The 23,746-nt window shown below is 45.9% G+C and overlaps 1 protein-coding gene across 2 annotated transcripts in view; it reads right to left on the bottom strand.

Moving 5' to 3' along the window:
- Positions 1-2,234: 2,234 nt before the first annotated feature.
- Positions 2,235-23,746, bottom strand: part of LOC139407090 (SLIT-ROBO Rho GTPase-activating protein 1-like) — a 142,344-nt gene continuing 120,832 nt past the window's right edge. For both annotated transcript variants that reach the window (XM_071150479.1, XM_071150488.1), the window contains exons 19-22: positions 10,644-10,824; positions 8,792-8,935; positions 3,791-4,178; positions 2,235-2,813 (exon numbers count right to left, since the gene is read on the bottom strand). In XM_071150479.1, the coding sequence (XP_071006580.1) occupies positions 2,412-2,813; positions 3,791-4,178; positions 8,792-8,935; positions 10,644-10,824 (1,115 nt within the window). In that variant the 3' untranslated portion in view covers positions 2,235-2,411. The remainder of the gene's footprint in view (positions 2,814-3,790; positions 4,179-8,791; positions 8,936-10,643; positions 10,825-23,746) is intronic.

Genomic DNA, 23,746 nt, shown 5'->3' with positions numbered 1-23,746 from the left:
AACAGTACAGAACATAGTTCAAGTTCCTCTAAAACATTTTCAAAGGCACTTTCACGTGTACATACTACAGATGTACAAGGACACAAAGTTAGTCAACAGGCAGGACACTACTGTGTATGATTGGCATAGAGAGAAAACACAGAATACAACAGGGTCATGTTCATTAGGAGACACTGTAGCAAAACGGAAAACTAAATGAGTGTTTCTTCTTGGTACTCCCTCCGTTTGTCAGTTCTCTTCCATTTGGTGTCGAATGAATACGATCCGGGTTTGGGTGGGACACCTGCAACTTAAGACATTTTTGAATTTCTACATCCTTTGTTCAAAAAATCCTATCCAATTCTAACAAAACTAAAATCGTAAACAAATAAACATTACAGAACTCAGAAAAAAGGGTTGTAAATCCAGAATTCAGATCATATTCACTTTTAATATACATAAATGTTTTGCAATAGACAAAAATAAACCTGTTGCAGTTTGTATTTCAAGGAAAACATTGCTTATTGGGAATTTGTTTTTGTTTGTCCTTGCTCTTTAACCAGATGCAAGCTTCCCCACACATGCACCTATCAGTCTTCTTTCTTCAGCTACACAGACAGACTTCTAGAGGGCACTGTCACAGAATTGGAAAACAGGGGGGCATTCAGTTCCAGTATGAGTAGGTTCCCTTGGTGGTCAGTTGTCACATACACCCACATCATGTGACATGGTCTTCAGTGAACATGCGAGTATGTATTCCCCAGGACCAAATCAAATCATTCAAGAGGGGGTTTATCACATACATGTAATGACAAATTCCTGATGGAGAATCTAAACATCAGTCACATCTCCCCCACAGAGTAATGGACCAGCCCATCTCTCTATCCACAACACAAGGATTAGCCTACATGGTCAGAGGGGGCTATTGGGATAGAAAGCTCCTCACACACTGACATTGACAAGAAACACAAGAAGCAGTATGATGAACAAGGTAGTATTTTACAGTAACAGTCAGTTAGTCCATGGCTACTGGCAGCACTCCGTCGTTGGGAGAGTTGCCGTGAGTCTTTCCACAAGTTTCTGGAGTCTTGCACAAGGAGAGAAAGAGAGAGTAACATCCATGCTCTAAAACTATGATTCATTTGGACAGAGAAAGCCAGGCATTGTGTGTTGTTGTACAGTAAAGCAAGCTCTTGTGTGTTGTGTATAACATTGGTCATATGCATTGTGGGGCGTCTATAGTACAGCAAACCATTCTCAACCGGCCCCTTGATTCTAAAAACAGAAGGCCAACGAAGGTTCGACACAGGTCTTTAGGAGTATATAACAATTTTCACAGAATTTCCATAATGGGTAATATTTCACATAGTGGTTGTATCCTTGTCTCCCTCCAGACCTTGTTTAGAACGATGCTGCTGTGTTAAAATAAAGCCATGTGAAATCAACATGTACAACTTATATCTTGTACAAGTTTTCATAATATATATATATATATATATATATATATATATATATATATATATATATATATATATATATATATATATATATATATATATATATATATATATATATATATATATATATATATATATATGAGTGTACCCTTATAATCACACACATATCTGGACTCTTCCACTCCCTGCTTCAGTCTCTGTTTCAATCTCAGCTATAAACATTAGTTAGCTACACCCATACTTCCAGCAGCTTTCGATTGGTGGTTTGAACACTATTGACAGCTTATATTTCTGAGTGGCAGTAAGGCCTTACGATCAGTACTCTAAACCTAAGTATTTTTCATCTAAGTGAGAAGCGAACTCCAGTCACAGCCGACACGGACTACATTTCCCATAGTTCCCCTGGCTGAGTAGTAAACAAAACGTGCACCACTTCGTTTCTTTAGCGTTCATTCTTTTGTAGTTCTCTAGTTTCTGTAACCTCGAAGGAAGCCTTTGTGATTTGTTACTGTATATAGTAATGATGAAGAAAAAGTTGACTTATCTAGTGATGCAAGGCATTTCAGCAGATTCTACAGTATTTTCCACATGATCTTGACAAACTATTTGTCTGTTGAAAATATTCACACTGAAACATGCCCTTTTCTTTGTGGTAGTTCAGTCTGTTTAGCAGACCAGAGAATATCCCTATGTTGTCGTTGTCAATAAATGTGGTTAACTTACTTGACACTGGTTAACTTCTAGACACTGCAAGAAAACAAATCCACCTCGCAAAGAAAACAAATACAGCATCCTTGCTTACTTGAATGTCTCAGATCTCTTTAATCAATGTCCAGGCAATGAACTGTTCTTATACTGTCCTCACAATGTTATAATTATTATTAGAATCTATAGACATCGATAACATGTTGCTACTGTATCTAGACTCAGAGCCCTTCTCCCATTGGCCTCTGCTCCCGTCCCAGAGTTCAGCGTTCACATGGTGCACGACTTGTCCAGGGGGTCCTGGGGAGGGGGTGCGGCGGGGAGGTGGGTCGGGCCCGTCTTGGGCAGGACCAGGGGCTTTGGTCTCAGAGCGGGCGGCTTGAGCTGCACCCCCATGCGGGGCACCACCACCGGCTTGAAGGTGCTCATGGTGTCACTGGAGGAGCTGGTGCTGCGGCGCATCGGCGCCCCAACGGCCTCGCCGGTCTGGGCCCTCAGCAGGATGTTGTGGAGGGGGCTGAGGGACTCGCTGGAACTAGCTGGGGTGGGGCCCCCAGTCGACTGCCTCTGCTCCAGAGTGTCCAGCACCACGTCGGGGGCGTGCTTGGCCGAACTCTGCCTCTCGAGCTCCCGCAGCTCGTTCAGCGCCGTGTTCATTGTTTCCTCTATGTCCTGAAGGGAGAGAGAGCGAGCGGTAGGTAAACAGAGAGGGAAAAGACAGAGAAGTTAATAAATATACAGTGACATCCTTATGGGACTCCCAATCACTGCCCGATGTGATACAGCCTGGAATCGAAACAGGGACTGTATTGACGCCTCTTGCACTGAGATGCAGTGCCTCAGACCTCTGCGCATGCACAAGAGTGCTGCTTGAGACTGAAATGCCTGGGCATGTGCCCGACTTCGAATACCAAAGACAAGATGCAGAGATGACAAGACATTCATCAGGGCATCTCCCTACTAGACAGAGACAGACAACCCAATGGAGAGAGACATCATCCTCTTTTTGACCATCAGCTTCCTAATTAGAAGTCTCTTCACACTGCTGATGGCTTCTCATGATTTCCCACAATGCATACTGTTACCGCCAAGAAGCATCGCATTGTAATCAGAGCTCTGATAAGGTAATTGTGGCCTGTAACGACACAAAGTATCACCATGCAGACACTGATGCCTGCTTTGAAATAATGACTTTCTGTTCTGACAAGCGGCACTCGGACCAAATTAACAGCTTGTGTGACGGTGTGGAACATTACAAAAATAGATACTCGATTCTCAAAAGCGATTTAACTCCACGTCAATATCCCAGAAGCTATATGAAGCAACAAAAACACATTTTTTGTGTTATTCTTACTAGCGCTGCGGTTGCTGCTAGCAGCAATTCTTTAAAACAAGTTTTACTTGCAATGATGGTGACATGTGGTTGTCTCGTCTCACCTACATTTGTTGACTTCACTTATTGTAAGTCACTCTGTATAGGAGCATCTTGATAACATGACAACTAGATTGTCATTGTGAATGTGTTTGGGAGTGATGTGACAGAGGTGTTCAGGAGCAGAATACAGAATTAGCACTGACTAGGTTTACAGGGCGGTGCAGGGCTGTGGTGCTGGAGTGAGCTGTGCTCGTCCCTCGTTGCTGATGCTGACCTGTGCGATGGTCTCCGGGTCTAGGGGCTTGCCGCCACCACTGTGCGGGTGTGGGTGGGGCTCCTGGAACACGGCTGTGTACTGGCCAGAACTCGTGGAGCGTCGGATGGGCGGGCTCTCCATCTTCTTCAGCGACTCGTGGCGGCTGATGTTGGTCAGGCTGCCGTGGCCGGTACGCCGCCGGCGCTCTGGGCTGTCCATGGGCAGCTGGCCGTGGTTGCGGCTCCGCAGCAGATCCCGGGGGCTGAAGGAGTGACCCAGCACCGGAGAACCCATCTCAGGGGTGTGAACCTGGCCCCCGTGGATCTGCTGGGAGTGCACTACGCAGTGGACGTCACTGGGGCGGACAGGGGGGCGGCGGGATGGGGGCTCCGTCCTCTTTCTGTGCCTGCCGTGGGAGGGGTGGTGCAAAGACACAGAGGTCAGGTTATTTTATTTAACCTTTATTTAAAACTAGGCAGGTCTATGGCGTTATACTTTATAAATGTTGCCTTGTCTTGCAGACGGGCCGTGGTAATGTAGGTACAGTCCCTCACTGACTCTTAGTCACTAAGTGGATCGAGACACCAGGCAGAGTTGTTGAAGCCTTCTGTCTGAATTTAGTGTTCAGATGTAAACCTATATGGCAGTCCCAAAGTGCTCCTAGTAGCTTGTTCAGAGCCCAGGTATAGTGAGGGCTGGCAGGGCTCACGCTGCAGCACTGAGAGGCCTGCAGGCTGGGTCATTATCAGCACCTCCAGCCACAGCAGGCCCCCTGCCTGGGAGAAGGTACAGCTGGCTCAGCATTAGAGCTGTCCTCCATCTGAACCTGGCTGTCTCAACACACCCTCCTGAACATAGATATAGACACGCGCACGCACACACACAAGTCATTTCTACCGGGGCTCTAAAAAGACACTGCTCTGATCCGCATATTTATAACACCCAGCCAGCCTAGCAGGAGACAGCAAAGTGTGTGTGTGAGTCATAACGTTATATCACACAACCTGATCAGCACTAAACACTGCAGGCTGGCTTGTTGTAGTATCCAAACTGGTGTCGTTACAAGACCATAGTAGTTGGCAAGACAGCACAAAACAGATGTGGGACCAGGCTAGCTGCACATCACTTCCTGTCTCATATCATTGTTGTGACAAAACCTTTATCTCCATGAAATGTCATTCATGAGTCTAGCAGCTATTCATTCCTTAATCATCCCTCCCAGGCTTTTCAGAGTGTTTCAAGTCCCAGTCTAATTCCTGCCTAATGAACACTGTCTCAGCCACCGTCATTAAGAGCCAGAGGGAGAGGGACCTTCATCATTGAGCTAAATATGGGCCATGATGTGTTCTGGTACAGTATGGAGGACTGGCTGGGGGTTGGGAGAGGAGTGTGTTACTGCAGGGGGTAAACAAGTGCAGGGACTCATCATGACCAGTAGGGGGGAGTAAAATCACAACTTAATCTATGAACAGGCTTATAAGGAGGAAGATAACTGCTACAGTACAACCCATAGACATTCATTGTGTACTTTTAAACCCTATTATACACTAGCTATTCATCCAAGATTCTACAGTAAATGATATGCATTCCTGTCTATCAACACAATACAGAGACAACGGTTCACTGATATGATGGCATTCCTTCCCATCTTATTGATGTCATACAAATGCAAACCAGATAATACAATAATGTCTGGCTGACTGACTACAATTCTATGCTGTAATTAACACAGTTGTATAACAGAAATTATGTACATCGCCTGACGACATACCAGGCACTTCAGGGCTTTTGAATAGCTAGTGAGTGCATCGTTGTTGATCGCGAACAGTGGGAGTAGATGTCTAAATAAAGCCAAAGATATGAATGATTCAACAGTGCCGAGCCATGTCTGCATAGAACAGTGGAGAGAGGAGAGCGAGAGAGAGAGGGGAGCGAGAGGGGAGCGAGAGAGAGAGGGGAGCGATAGGGGAGCGAGAGAGGAGCGAGAGGGGAGCGAGAGAGAGAGGGGAGCGAGAGGGGATCGAGAGGAGAGCGAGAGAGAGAGATAGAGGAGCGAGAGAGGAGAGAGAGGGGAGCGAGAGGGGAGCGAGAGAGGAGCGAGAGAGGAGCGAGAGGAGAGAGAGAGGGGAGCGAGAGAGGAGCGAGAGAGGAGCGAGAGGGGAGCGTGCGAGAGAGAGGGGAGCGCGCGAGAGAGAGGGGAGCGCGCGAGAGAGAGGGGAGCGCGCGAGAGAGAGGGGAGCGCGCGAGAGAGAGGGGAGCGCGCGAGAGAGAGGGGCGCGCGCGAGAGAGAGGGGAGCGCGCGAGAGAGAGGGGAGCGCGCGAGAGAGAGGGGAGCGCGCGAGAGAGAGGGGAGCGCGCGAGAGAGAGGGGAGCGCGCGAGAGAGAGGGGAGCGCGCGAGAGAGAGGGGAGCGCGCGAGAGAGAGGGGAGCGCGCGAGAGAGAGGGGAGCGCGCGAGAGAGAGGGGAGCGCGCGAGAGAGAGGGGAGCGCGCGAGAGAGTGGGGAGCGCGCGAGAGAGAGGGGAGCGCGCGCGAGAGAGGGGAGCGCGCGAGAGAGAGGGGAGCGCGCGAGAGAGAGGGGAGCGCGCGAGAGAGAGGGGAGCGCGCGAGAGAGAGGGGAGCGCGAGAGAGAGGGGAGCGCGAGAGAGAGGGGAGCGCGAGAGAGAGGGGGGAGCGCGCGAGAGAGAGGGGAGCGCGCGAGAGAGAGGGGAGCGCGCGAGAGAGAGGGGAGCGCGCGAGAGAGAGGGGAGCGAGAGAGAGAGAGAGAGGGGCGAGAGAGAGGGGCGAGAGAGAGAGAGAGAGAGGGGCGAGCGAGAGAGAGAGAGGGGCGAGCGAGAGAGAGAGGGGCGAGCGAGAGAGAGAGAGGGGCGAGCGAGAGAGAGAGAGGGGCGAGCGAGAGAGAGAGAGGGGCGAGCGAGAGAGAGGGGCGAGCGAGAGAGAGAGGGGAGCGAGAGAGAGGGGCGAGCGAGAGAGAGAGGGGAGCGAGAGAGAGAGGGGAGCGAGAGAGAGAGGGGAGCGAGAGAGAGAGGGGAGCGAGAGAGAGGGGAGCGAGAGAGGAGAGCGAGAGGAGAGCGAGAGAGGGGAGCGAGAGAGAGAGAGAGGGGAGCGAGAGAGAGAGAGAGGGGAGCGAGAGAGACAGAGAGAGGGGAGCGAGAGAGAGAGAGAGAGGAGCGAGAGAGAGAGAGAGGGGAGCGAGAGAGAGAGAGAGGGGAGCGAGAGAGAGAGAGAGAGGGCGAGAGAGAGAGAGAGAGAGAGGGGAGAGAGAGAGAGGGGGGAGCGAGAGAGAGAGAGAGGGGAGCGAGAGAGAGCGAGAGGGGGGAGCAGGGGAGCGAGAGAGGGGAGCGAGAGAGAGGGGAGCGAGAGAGAGGGGAGCGAGAGAGAGGGGAGCGAGAGAGAGGGGAGCGAGAGAGAGAGAGAGAGTAGCGAGAGAGAGAGAGAAGAGAGAGAGAGAGGAGCGAGAAGAGAGAGAGAGAGGAGCGAGAGAAGAGAGAGAGAGAGAGGAGCGAGAGAAGAGAGAGAGAGAGAGGAGCGAGGGAAGAGAGAGAGAGAGAGGAGCGAGAGAAGAGAGAGAGAGAGAGGAGCGAGAGAAGAGAGAGAGAGAGAGGAGCGAGAGAAGAGAGAGAGAGAGAGGAGCGAGAGAAGAGAGCGAGAGAGAGGAGCGAGAGAAGAGAGCAAGAGAGAGAGGAGCGAGAGAAGAGAGAGAGGAGCGAGAGAAGAGAGAGAGAGAGAGAGAGAAAGAGAAAATGGAGGGCTGCCAGGAGCGAGGGAGGGGATGTGGAGCGGGGGTGTGGGGAGCGGGGGTGTGGGGAGGGGAGAGACAGGAAATGACTATGGAACATGATTGGAGAAGGTGACTGAGGCTCTGAATCTGCAGAATGAAACACATAGCTAGGATACTACAAAACACAGTATGATTCATCAACATTCTCTCCAGCAGAGAGACAAGTGAGCAAGCCCTTTAATAAAACAGTATCTTAACTTGCATTTGGGCAGATGCCAGTGGTATATTCTCCAAGGTCGCCTACACCGCCACACAAACTAGAATGCAGCAATGAATGGAAGATAAAAATAGGAAATACTAGCGCTCTCCCAGAAGCCAACATAGTCCCTGCCAAAAGGATACACCAGGAGAGTGAGTGTGTACCAGCCCTGGACTGGTCTGAGAATGACCAAGCACCACCATTAAAAAAAAAACTTCTAATGTATTTACAACATACTCCCTAAAGCTGACTCATTTGAAAACTGAAATGACCCACTGACTGGGACAACTCATTAACGAGAACTCTATTGGCCATTACGCTGAGAGAGTAGGTGGGAGTGGGACAGGACAGGGAAACAGGGCCCGTAATTCAAACATTCTCTTAGAGGAGTAGGAGTGCTGATCTAGAATCAGGTCCCGCTGTCCACATAATATCTTTCTAAAAAAGGCAAGCTCTACTTTCCTAGACCGTTTGTGAATACGGGCCCAGGTTTCGAAGTGTGGAAGCATCTGGTCATTCTGATCTAGACGCAATGACTTACTCCAATAACCCCTCAGTCGTAACCAGATGTAAAGCCCGGAATGCAGAACGTCTTTTCCTTCATTGGAACTCATAGATTCATTTTTTACATTTTATGTGCCACTTTTGCCTTTTAAACTCTAGTTGCCCACAGGCAGTACAGTGGAGTCAGAAGAGGGTGTGGTGGTGCTGGTGGTAGTCCGAGCCAGAGCCCTGGCAGACAGACCGTCCCCATCAGTCAGGCAGTTATTGGCTTGGCCATATAACATTAGCTAAATGCTTGAGAGGATACCACAGTGAGACAGTGTGCTGGGGGGGGGGTCACACAAGGGTTGCCTTCCCCGGTAGGCTAGTGTGTGTGTGTGGCAGGTGGGCAAGCAGCATAAAAAGTTGTAAAATATTTTGCAACAGAAAAGAGAAATGCACGTCCAAGTAGGCCCCCCCATGTTTAATTCCGTCTTCTTCCGTTGAATAAATACACCCTCACTACATGAGATAGAGGTCAGATGTGGTCGAACTCGCCTGCCAATGTAGGCGTCAGGGATCTTGGTGTCTGTAGGGGAGCCCATGTCTTTGCCTGAACACATGTCTTTGTCCTCAGCTCCATGACCGCTGCTGGCCTCACTGTCAGCCTTCTGACTTAGTGTGTCTGAGAAATTATCGTCCCTGTAACACACACAAAAAATTATTTGTTTCCCTTTTTTTTTTATGCAAAAAAAGCTTAGAAGTGGAAAGCTTTTGACCACAGTGCATTCAGTTAATAATAATAATAATAAAACCCATTTGGCAGACACTTTCATCCAAAGCGACTTAACCCTGGCGTTACAAGTGCCACGCTCTATCCAACTGAGCTCAGGAGCTCAGTCAATCATACCTAACTAGCCTCTCCTCCAGGTTCATGTTGACTCATAGGCCTGCATCTATTAGCATGCCATTAGTCATGGTGTGTCCAGGACTGCCAGGCAGCTTGACCAGTGCCAGCTGTCTGGTTTATCTCAGTGGGCTGCCTGTGTGACTGAGTGGAGCTGAGCGCTAGCTGCAGACACTGCAATTGGTGCCCGTTCCTGTCAGGTGGCAGCAATCAGACCTGCTTACTAGCCACTGAGTCTGGTGGAGGGGTGACTAATGGACTGGCTGATAAACCACGCACGCTGCAGTGCACGTATCACAAGAAGGATGACCGTGGCCCAGCCATCTGATACGCAAAGCTATATCTTACTGTATTTCAACCAAGTGCTCAGACAGTACACACCATGCTGTGAATTTGCTCAGTCGTGCCTTAGAGTTCCCCAGGCCCCACAGCGCAGCTCTGAAAGAGGATACCCTGGCTGCTAAACAGAGACAGAGAAAGGGCGAGATATCTCCCAGACATCACTTTATTCTGGGCCCTTTGATGGGGCCGTGTGTCTCGGAGCCCTCTAGTACATTATGCTATGTTACGGGACAGTAAGTTCTCTGGGCCGTTCCATTAACTAAGAAAACAGCCATCAGAGGGACAGCTGGAAAAGGACCCGCAGCACTGAGGGAGGAGGGGCCTTCTGACCATCTTGCCCTCTTAATGAGGATTTAGATCCATCCCATTAGGCAGCGACTGTTGCTGGGGCGGAGGGACGGTTCCCGGGGCGGAGGGACGGTTCCCAGGGGAAGAGAGGTGCTCCAGGGGGGGGATGAGGATGACCAACGGGGTAGTTAAGGACCCCTAGAGGACACCCGGGAAAGACGGACGGAGGCCTGCAGCCCAGGGCCCTGCTTTACACAGCCCCAGAGCCTTGGCCAAGGCCCCTCAAAGTCAGTGTCAGGGAGGACTTGACCACCAAGACGGGGACAGTGCAGTGATTAATCCAGAGAGAGAACATTAAATATGGACGGGTGACGGCACTTTCACTATGAAAAAGGACCCTAAATGGGATTAAGGGAGGTTGGGTTTCCTCTGTTTTAAGAGTAAAAATACAATACAAAAAGCAGTACAACGTGATTGATTTATTAACTGATTGGTCAGTTATGCAGGAGGGCGGTTATACTGCTGTACTGAGGAGTCCTCCTCAAGAATGTAGACACATTTACTGCATGCAAGAGTCGCTAATCGACAGTCTAACGTATTGGTAAGGGAATATGAGTCTAGACTTCAAGGATGGTGACATATCGTAAAGTTGTGCAACTACAAATCCTGCCCCACTAACAATTCCTGTGCAAAACTGCCTGTCTGGATTGTACCGTCTTTGGAAAAATAATAGATTTAATTCAACATATTGTCATGTCACCAGATTGATGGATAATACCAGTCCATTGATGTCTGAAATGGAATAAGAACATGAGCGTAACATACTGTATGTGATAGTAGCTCTAGAAGCTGTGCGTTTGGCTGCATACTCACATGTCCTGCACCACAATGTACTGGTGAGGCACCAGGCCGTCGATGCCGTTGTGCCGGCCCTCCCACCAGTCGTCCGATGCCCGCTGGTACAGCAGCAGGGAGGCGCCCTTCTTGAAGGACAGCTCGCGGGCCGAGCGTCCCACGTAGTCAAATTTGGCGATCGCTTCGATGGGCTCACTTTCTGCAGGAGACAAGGAGGAGCAGCACACGATCAGGGGTGTCAAACTAACGGCTGATAAAGTACCAGGAAACTTTGTCATCACGGAGATTGTCGATCACTCTGGCAATTATACACTGTCACTTGTTAAATCCACTTCAAATCAGTGTTAATGAAGGGGAGGAGACAGGTTATAGAATCATTTTTAAGCCTTGAGACATGGGTGACAAAATACTTCAGTGCCTTTGAATGGGGTATGGTAGTATTTTTGTATTTATTTATTTAACTTTTAATAACTAAGCAAGTCAGTTAAGAACTAATTCTTATTTACAATGCTGGCCTACCCCGGCCAAACCCGGACGACGCTGGGCCAATTGTGCGCCGCCCTATGGGATTCCCAATCACGGCCGGATGTGATACAGCCTGGATTCAAACCAGGGACTGTAGTGACGCCTCTTGCACTGAGATGCAGTGCCTCAGACCTCTGCGCCACTCGGGAGCCCATGCATGCATGCATGCGAGCTCAGTCAGGACAAGAGTGCTGCTTGAGACTGAAATCCCTGGGCATGTGCCTGACTTTGAATACCAAAGACAAGATGCAGAGATGACAAGACATTCATCAGGGCATCTCCCTACTAGACAAAGACAGACAGCGCAGCTTTTTGAGTGTGTCAAGAACTGCAATGCTGCTGGGTTTTTCACGCTCAACAGCTTTATGTGTGTATGTCAGGAAAGGTCCACCACCCGAAGCACATCCAGCCAATCTTGACACAACTGTGGGAAGCATTGGAGTCAACATGGGCCAGAATCCCTGTAGAATGCTTTTCACCCCTTTCAGAGTCCACGCTCTGACGAATTGAGGCTGTTCTGAGGGCAAAAGGGATATGTTTTGTACAGTGTATGTGTTTGTACAGTGTATGTCAGTATTATGTAGTATGTATGTCACAGTTATGTATGTCTGAATTATGTCACAAATTGGTATGGTATTGTTAATCTATGATTGAAGGTAGCAGTCAGTTAGCCTATTTTAGTCAGTGTCAATAACAACCGAGCTAAACACAGAGGAGCCAGGACAACAGGCCCTAAAGACCCTGAACAGGGATATTTATAGTGCTTAGTGCAGGGACATCTACTCTACTCAGTACTGAGGTTAAACTACTACACACCAGAGAGTATGTATCCAAACTACAAGCTATCACACATATCTATAGAGATTTGGCATGGGATGTCCAAGATGTCAATTTTAAGGTCAACAATAGAAACACTGTCATCAAATAAAATGCAGAACGAGCTCTATTTGTGGCGGCATTCTCTGGTACATTCGGTGTAGATTCCATCCGAAATACACAGCTAAATGATTGAATACTTTAACGACTTTACCTCACAGATTGGTAAAATCAGCTGTGACATTGACTAGCGGTAAAATGTATCTATAATCTATTATCAATAGCCTAACTATTAAATGTGCCTGGCTTTATAAATCCTCCTTATATGGTGACTCGTTTCAGGAAACTAGGAGTATGTCAAGCATCACTACTTCACAGAAGAGCCATTTGAACGTAAACTTTTTTTAAGTGTATAATCAAAATGCGTTTTTTGGCAGAAATGCCTCCTGGAACATGTGAACTTTCATGTGCCTTAATAACAAATGTATATACCATCTGTAAATATGAATACAATTGTTAATTTTACGAGCCTAGTTGTTTTAGCCACAGAAAAAGAGAGCAACCTTCCCGCTAGCCATGATTGGCTGAGATAATGAGTGGGCTGGACATGCCGAGAGATGAGTTTGGATTGGTCTGCCATGTAGCACGCTTCTGTCTATTTGAGCTAGTCAGTATATGTAGGTAATCCTGTCTAATGCAGTTTTAAAAAATATATTGCGTAGTAGAACTGCATAAGTGTTGCTCTCTACTTTCTGGTGGACCGAGTTTTGAAATCAGTGGAATTAGAATATAATAGCTAAAGAGATGGAGAAAACACCTGTCTCCGGATTAAATCTTCAAAATAAGGGCAACCACGGCATCCATGACAGAGGTCCATCCATGCTAGCTACATTTTCAGTTATTACACGTTTCTAATTTTCTCAGAAAGTCGTTTTCATTTCAAGTTAAAGTGTACTGTTAGCTAGCTAACGTTACGTGTATGATCTGTGTAGTAATATTATTCGTATTTCAGAACCATTTGCTTTGTTAGTTATAGCCTGATGTTAGCTAGATAACATTAAACCAGGTTGGTTAGCTACCTGAAAATTCATGCAGGGTAGTAACATCATGAGTTGGGATTATGGTTAATTGTTTAGCTAGCTAGCTACATGTCTTAACAAAAGACTCCAATATGCAAGTATCCATTTCAATAGAATGTTCACTGCGACAGCTGTTGATAGACCTAACTGGTAAATTCGCTCTGGCGTAGAATTACTGACGAATTTACAAACGCTCAACACCCGTTGAATACAGCCGGTGTCAGTAAGCTTTGGCAAAAAATAAATAAATAAATAAATAAATAAATATGTTGCCAGGAGCACAGTTGCCAAAGCTCTGGATAACATAAAAACAGCCTAACCAGCTCGGCTAGGGCAAGTAAAATGGTCAGAGTGAGATGTTCTCTCATTTGTGTCTGGAAGTAGCTAGCAAGCTAGCCAATTAGCTTGGGTGATTGACTACTGTTGTTAGGACAGAACAATCAGATCAACCCTTAAAGAGATGGGTGGGGCTAAAGCTTAAGAGGGTGTGAATGATGCCGAATGAGTGTAGACAAAGAGCTCCTCACTAGATACCAAAGCATTCAAAGGCCATTTTCTCAAAAGTGAGGATACAAGAATTACTTTCCCATTACTCCTCAACTGTAGTGTATGACATACCATTTTCTACCTCGGTCTCTACTTTTATCCAATGTAAAAAAAAAAAAAAAACATTTCAAATGTTGCTACATAAGACTGAATCAAGCCGGTCGGGCACATATCTACAGAAATAAGACATCCTGTAACGCTCGTCGGAAGAAGTGGACCAAAGTGCAGCGTGGTCATGATTCAACAAAACAACAAAAGAACAACGAACGTCACGTTCCGTAGGCTATGCAGAGCTAACAAAAAACAACATCCCACAACCTAAAGTGGCAAAACAGGCTGCCTAAGTATGATTCCCAATCAGAGACAACGATAGACCCTGATTGAGAACCATACCCGGCCAAAACATAGAAATACAAAACATAGAAATAAAGAACATAGAATACCCACCCAAATCACACCCTGACCAAAACAAACAGACACATAAAAAGGCTCTCTAAGGTCAGGGTGTGACGCATCCTGCTTCTGTTGCCTATATACGTATTTGTTTAATATTCCAAAAGCACCAAGCCTCACGCAACCACAACATGTAGGATAAACCATTTAAAAAATTAGGCTGTTTTTTAATCTTTGCTATGCTGTGATGAAGGCGTCACACTTGTTTTTCTTCGTTTGAACAACCTCTCTGGCATTACTTAGAATTGATTTAGTGTTGTTCACACTGTTCCAAATTGTGAGGAACTACTATTACATTGTGAGGAACTACTATTACATTTATAATAATAATAAATTATTAACCTCTTGGATCTCTAGGGGCGCTACTTCATTTTTGGATAAAAAACTTTCCCGTTTTAAGCGCAATATTTTGTCACGAAAAGATGCTCGACTATGCATATTATTGTTTTGGAAAGAAAACACTCTGAAGTTTCAGAATCTGCAAAGATATTGTCTGTAAGTGCCCCAGAACTCATTCTACAGGCGAAACCAAGATGATACGTCAACCAGGAAATGAGCAGAATCTCTGAAGCTCTGTTTTCCATTGTCTCTTTATATGGCTGTGATTGCGCAAGGAATGAGCCTACACTTTCTGTCGTTTCCCCAAGGTGTTTGCAGCATTGTGACGTATTTGTAGGCATATCATTGGAAGATTGACCATAAGAGACTACATTTTCCAAGTGTCCGCCTGGTGTCCCTGCGTCGAAATTGGAGCGCAAAGCCAGGTGCAATTATTTTTCCATTTGAGAGCAAGGAGAAACCAGGCTTCCACGAAGGATATATCATCGAAGAGATATGTGGAAAAACACCTTGAGGATTGATTCTAAGCCACGTTTGCCATGTTTCAGTCGATATTATGGAGTTAATTTGGAAAAAAGTTCGCGTTTTGAGGGGTGAATTTTCATTTTTTTTTTTTTTTTTTGGTAGCCAAATGTGATGTACAAAACGGAGCTATTTCTAATACACAAATAATCTTTTTGGAAAAACTGAGCATCTGCTATCTAACTGAGAGTCTCCTCATTGAAAACATCAGAAGTTCTTCAAAGGTAAGTTATTTTATTTGAAGGCTTTACTTGTTTTTGTGATAGTTGCATGCTAAATGCTAACGCTAATGCTAATGCTAAATGCTACGCTAGCTAGCTACTGTTACACAAATGATTGTTTTCCTATGGTTGAAAAGCATATTTTGAAAATCTGAGATGACAGTGTTGTTAACAAAAGGCTAAGCTTGAGAGATAGCATATTTATTTCATTTCATTTGCGATTTTCATGAATAGTTAACGTTGCGTTATGGTAATGAGCTTAGGTCTATAAATAGAATCCCGGATCCGGGTTTGGTCGTCACAACAGGTTAATCTCCTTATTGTTATTATTACTAGAATGACCATCATTATAATAATAAGTAACGTCATCATCATTAGTAGGCTTAGTATAAAGCAGCCTTGTGTAACCACCGTCGAGCTGTAGGCTTAAGAGCGCATCCTGTTTAGTCTTACTTAGGCCTATGTTGTAATACTTATATAGGCTACTGTATCAATCATTCATTGATGCATTCATGTCATCACACAGAATACGAGTCATTCCTAATTTAAAAAAACAACCTCACAACAGACTATCTCGTACGCTTATTTATTTTGGGTTGTTTACATTGTTCCAAACAGTCAGAAAAACAGCACCTGTTTGGGACACATCATATGCATGCAGAGCTTGCTCCTTACCACCCCTTCTTTATCTCCAGTATTTTCCACAATTAGTCAAATTTATTCCGCAGATTTGACTTCCCCTTTAACGCCTGAGCAACCAGTTCCCATTTTGAGTTTGTGTCAATTCCTCTGCATTCCATTTTGCGGTCACATGTGTTATGGTGTTTGGAGTTTGTTATCATTTATTGGTGTGTTTATGATATGCTATAGGTCAGGCCTTCTTGGTCACATGCATGCGATGCATACATGTCACGTAAAGAGTTAAGGGAAGAGGGAATGTTTTTCCTGAACTAATTAGGGATTTCGGTAACAGAACTTTTCAGTCAGAAACAGCCAATTATGTTGCAGCTTCAGCAACACACAGACAGTGCAATAAACACTGTTGATGTTCTGTAGTGGTCGCTGTAGCAGGGAGGAGAGAGAGACAATGGGTGTTACTCAGTCACTCGCTGTCATTCTTCTTTTTTACACAGCCTGGCACAATCAAATTAATTGCAGTCGGGCTCCCTCTAGTCATTTGTGTGTCTTATTTAATCAATCAGTGCCCTTAAAGCATCAGACAAGTTAAGTGCATGTAGTTGATTAAAACACATAGGATTTGTCTATATATGGAAAAATACATATTAAAAATAATTTCGACTCACGGGTAACCACTATTATTATTTTATTTTTTTGTCGGGGACAGATTCAAGTCATATTTACAGTTTTACTGCACGTTTTGAATTGTTCTTCGAATTCTGTATTTTATGGTCTCTGCTGCTATAAAGAAACAAATGTGATACTTTGTAATTTGTTTATTGTGGCAAAAACCTAAGAAAAAGGTTGTGTTCTGTCAAGTGAACATGGATTCCCTGTTGAGAATTATAGAACTGCAGGAAAATGCATTGAAAAATGTACAGGGGGAGGATCCCTGGACCCCCCACCAGATTGTGCACCACCATTTTTATACAAAGTCAAGCTCCCATGAATAGACATACAGGTATGATTGAAGAACGAAGCAGGCGCTAAACACAGGCTTTGCTAGACAGAAAACAAACAGTTCACTATTCCATTGTCAACACTTTAATTGAACCATTAGGCCAATATCAATATCTTTAATAATGTCATAAACAGTTCCCTCCACAATTATTGGGACAGCGAAGCATTTTTTATTATTTTGTCTCTCTGCTCCAAAAGTCTGGATTTGAAATGAAACCATGAGGAGGTTAAAGCGCAGACTTCCCATTTTAATTTAGGGTATTTTCATCCATATTCAGTGGACAGTTTAGAAATTACAGCACTTTTTACATAACCACCCCAAATATTACAGGACCAAAAGTATTGGTTTGATTTATGTATGATTTATGAATAGCAAAGGAGTTTTCTAGCCCATTACCTGCAATTCTATACTTATTGTCATGTCTATTCATGTCATATTTGAGTGATTCAAACATTACAACAATCTATGGGCTAAAAAACCTAGCTAAAAATGTTGGCTGACATCGGCTAGTTGATCTGGACACTTCTTACAAGTTATAAATATCTCTCGAAGGTATGCAATGACTAGCATGACAAGAGGAACTGATGATGTACTACCCAATTTCGAAATTGCACCTTGTGCATTCTAAGAGTAAGTTGAAAGCCGGACTGAGTTTCTTAAGGCACCATGTGTACCCTGCCCACAGTTTGGGAACCATTAAACAAGTCAACACAAGCTGTTCGTCGTCAATCAAATAGTAAATAGCCTATGCCCCCCAACTCCAAGTCTGTCGAAAGGCATATAAAACACTGGTTATTTTTTTTAAATAAAAAAGCCACAAAACAATACTTTTGATGATTTCAACTCATCTTTACCACTTACAAGGTACATGTAAATTCCCTCACAGAAAACAATGAAGAAGCATCATGGTCTCCCTCCTCCGTGAAAAGAAATTAGACCGCAGCCAACCACAACGCACAAACATAACACAGGTAGCCTACCGAGAGGCGGGACTGACCTCTCCTATCAATAAATCACTAGAAGATGCATACAGTGGGGCAAAAAAGTATTTAGTCAGCCACCAATTGTGCAAGTTCTCCAACTTAAAAAGATGATGCCTGTAATTTTCATCATAGGTACACTTCAACTATGAAAAAATCCAGAAAATCCCATTGTAGGATTTTTAATGAATTTATTTGCAAATTATGGTGGAAAATAAGTATTGGAATGTTTTCTTGGTGTTTTAGAAACTTTAAGAGTGTTTTCTATCCAAATCTATATGCATATCCTAGCTTCTGGGCCTGAGTGGCAGGCAGTTTACTTTGGGCAGGCTTTTCATCCGGACGTCAAAATACCGCCAGCTATACCAAAAAAGTTAATAAAGTGGAGAAACACTGGTATGGAAAACACTGCTCTGTTAGGAGACCCATGCCAAACTCCCGACTAATGACAACACAGCAATGAAACAAACGAAGCCAAAAATAGCTCATATTCTTTTATCCCCCCTCTAATTAAGTAATGCCCCCCAGAACATCCAACCACCAGAACCCATTAAACCAGACAGTGGGTCCCTGGACACTGACATTCACTTTTGCTGCTCCTCTGCACAGCTTCATCAATAGGAAGAATGTCACTGGAGAAGCACCATAGAGCTGAGATAGCAGGAACCTAAGCATGTGTGAAAAGACACCATGATATTCTTTTAACAGGAACAACTCAGTACCATTCCCTGGTGAGCATCCTGGGGAGGGAAGCAGTGGAGCGAGGACAGTGATTCCACATGCATCTCGGTTCTCTCCCCCTCTCCCTCCTGGGGAATGACAGGCGTGTTGTGGAGTCAATGAGATGTGACAAGCAGGAATTTAGTCTGTCTGATTTAATAAAGGTGACAGCTCTGAGATCAATACAGGACGTCTCTCTCTCTCTCCATAGGTACATGTGTGTATGTGAGAGAGGGTGTGTGTTTCAAGTTTCACATTTTTATTGTCACAAGCACTAGTACAGTGAAATGCCCTTCTTGATCTTTCCCAACAATGCAGTAATCAATATCATAGTCAATGGGAGTGGGAGAGAGGGTCTGCGAGAAAGAGAGAGCGAGAGAGGTGTGCAAGAGAGCGAGAGGTGTGGGGGGAGAGAAAGGGAGAGGTTGTGGGGAGAGAAAGGGAGAGGTTGTGGGGGGAGGGAGAGAAAGAGAGGGTGTGGGAGGGAGGGACGGAGAGAAAGAGAGGGTGTGGGAGGGAGGGACGGAGAGAAAGAGAGTGAGGGAGGGAGAGGGTGTGAGAGGGAGGAGAGAGGGTAAGGGAGGGAGTGGGGAAGGGTGGGAGTGAGGGAGAGGGTGAGGGGGTGTGGGGGGGAAGGGTAAGGGTAAGGGAGGGAGGACAAAGGGTAAGGGAGGGGAGGGTGTGAGAGAGAGAGAGCGAGAGAGGGTGTGGGAGGGAGAGAGAGAGGGTGTGGGAGGGAGAGAGAGAGAGGGTGTAGGAGGGAGGGAGGGAGGAAGAGAGAGGGTGTAGGAGGGAGGGAGGGTGTTTGAGAGAGGGAGAGAGAGAGCTGTGTGCAAGTGAAAAACTTCAAGAACATTGATAACAGGGAGGAGGCCTGCTGAAACATTGATAAGAGTGAGTAGGCCTGCTGAAACATTGATAAGAGTGAGTAGGCCTGCTGAAACATTGATAAGAGTGAGTAGGCCTGCTGAAACATTGATAAGAGTGAGTAGGCCTGCTGAAACATTGATAAGAGTGAGTAGGCCTGCTGAAACATTGATAAGAGTGAGTAGGCCTGCTGAAACATTGATAAGAGTGAGTAGGACTGCTGAAACATTGATAATGTTTTATTTCATTTTTTTTTTCACCTTTATTTAACCAGGTAGGCTAGTTGAGAACAAGTTCTCATTTGCAACTGCGACCTGGCCAAGATAAAGCGTAGCAATTCGACACATACAACACAGAGTTACGCATGGAATAAACAAAACATACAGTCAATAATACAGTAGAACAAAAGAAAACAAAAAGTCTATATACAGTGAGTGCAAATGAGGTAAGTTAGGAAATAAATAGGCCATGGTGGCGAAGTAATTACAATATAGCAATTAAACACGGGAATGGTAGATCGGCAGAAGATGAATGTGCAGGTAGAGATACTGGGGTGCAAAGAAGCAAAATAAATAAATAAATACCAGTATGGGGATGAGGTAGGTAGATAGATGGGCTGTTTACAGATGGGCTATGGACAGGTGCAGTGATCTGTAAGCTGCTCTGACAGCTGGTGCTTAAAGCTAGTGAGGGAGATGCGAGTCTCCAGCTTCAGAGATTTTTGCAATTCGTTCCAGTCATGGGCAGCAGAGAACTGGAAGGAAAGACGACCAAAGGAGGAATTGGCTTTGAGGGTGACCAGTGAGATATACCTGCTGGAGCGTGTGCTACGAGTGGGTGCTGCTATGGTGACCAGTGAGCTGAGATAAGGCGGGGCTTTACCTAGCAGAGACTTGTAGATAACCTGTAGCCAGTGGATTTGGCGACGAGTATGAAGCGTGGGCCAACCAACGAGAGCGTACAGGTCGCAATGATGGGTAGTGTATGGGGCTTTGGTGACAAAACGGGCGGCACTGTGATATACTGCATCCAATTTGCTGAGTAGAGTGTTGGAGGCTATTTTATCGATGACCTCACCGAAGTCGAGGATCGGTAGGATGGTTAGTTTTACGAGGGTATGTTTGGCAGCATGAGTGAAGGATGCTTTGTTGCGATATAGGAAGCTGATTCTATATTTAATTTTGGATTGGAGATGCTTAATGTGGGTCTAGAAGGAGAGTTTACAGTCTAACCAGACACCCAGGTATTTGTAGTTGTCCACGTATTCTAAGTCAGAGCCGTCCAGAGTAGTGATGCTGGACGGGCGAGTAGGTGCGGGCAGTGTTCGATTGAATAGCATGCATTTAGTTTTACTTGCGTTTAAGAGCAGTTGGAAGCCACGGAAGGAGAGTTGTATGACATTGAAGCTCGTCTGGAGGTTAGTTAACACAGTGTCCAAGGAGGGGCCAGAAGTATACAGAATGGTGTCGTCTGCGTAGAGGTGGATCAGAGAATCACTAGCAGCAAGAGCAACATCATTGATGTATACAGAAAAGAGAGTCAGCCTGATAATTGAACCCTGTGGCACACCCATAGAGACTGTCAGAGGTCCGGACAACAGTCCCTCCGATTTGACACACTGAACTCTATCAGAGAAGTAATTGGTAAACCAGGCGAGGCAATCATTTGAGAAACCAAGGCTATAGAGTCTGCCAATAAGAATGTTGTGATTGACAGAGTCGAAAGCCTTGGCCAGGTCGAGACGACACCTGCGAGGGTAAAAAAAAAACACGCCCTGTTAAGAACTCTTTTTTAAAATTTTATTTTTTATATATATTGACTTTCAATATTGACTGCACAGTAATGTCTCTTATCGATGGCGGTTATGATGTCGTTTAGAACCTTGAGCGTGCACCCATGACCAGCTCTGAAACCAGATTGCATAGCGGAGAAGGTATGGTGGGATTCGAAATGGTCAGTAATCTGTTTGTTAACTTGGCTTTCGAAGACCTTAGAAAGACCGGGTAGGATAGATATAGGTCTGTAGCAGTTTGGGTCTAGAGTGTCACCCCCTTTGAAGAGGGGGATGACCGCAGCAGCTTTCCAATCTTTAGGAATCTCAGACGATACGAGAGGTTGAACAGGCTAGTAATAGAGATTTGTAAGGGTCCAGATTTTGCAGCTCTTTCAGAACATCAGCTATCTGGATTTGGGTAAAGGAGAAATGGTGGGGGCTTTGGCGGGTTGCTGTGGAGGGTGCCGGGCAGTTGACCGGGGTAGGGGTAGCCAAGTGGAAAGCATGGCCAGCCGTAGAGAAATGCCTATTGAAATTCTCAATTATAGTGGATTTATCGGTGGTGTTTCCTAGCCTCAGAGCAGTGGGCAGCTGGGAGGAGGTGCTCTTATTCTCCATGGACTTTACAGTGTCCCAGAACTTTTTTGAGTTAGCACTACAGGATGCAAATTTCTGTTTGAAAAAGCTTGCCTTAGCTTTTCTAACTGCCTGTGTATATTTGTTCCTAACTTCCCTGAAAAGTTGCATATCATGGGGGATATTCGATGCTAATGCAGAACGCCACAGGATGTTTTTGTGCTGGTCAAGGGCAGACAGGTCTGGAGTGAACCAAGGACTATATCTATTCCTAGTTCTAAATTTTTTGAGGGGGGCATGCTTATTTAAGATGGTGAGGAAGGCACTTTTAAATAATAGCCAGGCATCATCTACTGACGGGATGAGGTCAATGGCATTCCAGGATACCCCGGCCAGGTCGATAAGAAAGGCCTGCTCGCAGAAGTGTTTCAGGGAGCGTTTGACAGTGATGAGGGGTGGTTGTTTGATCGCAGACCCATTACGGATGCAGGCAATGAGGCAGTGATCGCTGAGATCTTGATTGAAAACAGCAGAGGTGTATTAGGAGGGCGAATTAGTTAGGATGACATCTATGAGGGTGCCCGTGTTTACTGATTTGGGGTTGTACCTGGTAGGTTCATTGATCATTTGTGTGAGATTGAGGGCATCAAGCTTAGTTTGTAGGATGGCCGGGGTGTTAAGCATGTCCCAGTTTAGGTCACCTAGTAGCACGAGCTCAGAAGATAGATGGGGGGCAATCAATTCACATATGGTATCGAGGGCACAGCTGGGGGCAGAGGGAGGTCTATAGCAAGCGGCAACAGTGAGAGACTTGTTTCTGGAAAGGTGCATTTTTAGAAGTAGAAGCTCAAATTGTTTGGGTACAGACTTAGATAGTAATACAGAACTCCGCAGGCTATCTTTGCAGTAGATTGCAACACCGCCCCCTTTGGCAGTTCTATCTTGGCGGAAAACGTTATAGTTAGGAATGGAAATTTCAAGGTTTTTGGTGGTTTTCCTAAGCCAGGATTCAGACACGGCTAAGACATCTGGGTTGGCAGAGTGTGCTAAAGCAGTGAGTAAAACAAACTTAGGGAGTAGGCTTCTAATGCTAACCTGCATGAAACCAAGGCTTTTACATTTACAGAAGTCAACAAATGAGAGCACCTGTGGGGTGGGAGTGGAGCTAGGCACTGCAGGACCTGGATTAACCTCCACATCACCAGAGGAACAGAGGAGAAGTAGGATAAGGGTACGGCTAAAGACTATACGAACTGGCCGTCTAGCACGTTCAGAACAGAGAGTAAAAGGAGCAGGTTTCTGGGCACGGTAGAATAGATTCAAGGCATAGTGTACAGACAAAGTTAAGGTAGGATGTGAGTACATTGGAAGTAACCTAGAAATTGAGTAATGAAGAGAGAGATATAGTCTCTAGAGATGTTTAAACCAGGTGATGTCATCGCATATGTAGGAGGTGGAACAACATGGTTGGTTAAGGCATATTGAGCAGGGCTAGAGGCTCTACAGTGAAATAGACAGTAATCACAGTAATCACTAACCAGGACAGTAATGGACAAGTCATATTGATATTAGAGAGAGGCATGCGTAGCAAAGTGAACATATGGGTCCAGTGAGTGGTTGGGCTGGCTGGGGACACAGCGATTCAGACAGTTAGCAGGCCGGTGCTAACAAGCTAACAGTTAGTAGGCCGGGGCTAAACAAGCTAGCCGTTAGCAGGCCTGGTTAGCAAGCAAGCAGTTAGCATGGGTTAGCAGTTACAGATCGGGTAGGTAAGCTAGCAGTTAGTAGACCAGGGCAAGCTAGCAGTTAGCAGGCCGGGTTAGCAAGCAGTTAGCAGGGGCTAGCAGTTAGCAGACCGGGTTAGCAAGTAAGCAGTTAGCAAGGGCTAGCAGTTAGCAGACCGGGCAGGCAAGCTAGCAGTTAGCAGACCGGGCCCGGCAAACTAGCAGTTAGCTGACCGGGTTAGCAAGCAAGCAGATAGCAGGGGCTAGAAAGTTGGCCTTTGGGGGACGTCGCGATGGGGGTAAGTCTGTTTTTGCCTCTTCGTGCGGTGACGTCGATAGA

This window comes from Oncorhynchus clarkii, chromosome 1 (assembly GCF_045791955.1).
Source record: "Oncorhynchus clarkii lewisi isolate Uvic-CL-2024 chromosome 1, UVic_Ocla_1.0, whole genome shotgun sequence".
In the NCBI taxonomy this organism is placed as follows: domain Eukaryota; kingdom Metazoa; phylum Chordata; class Actinopteri; order Salmoniformes; family Salmonidae; genus Oncorhynchus; species Oncorhynchus clarkii.
Note: the sequence above shows the minus strand (reverse complement) of the source record. Positions and strands in the feature narration are given on the sequence as shown.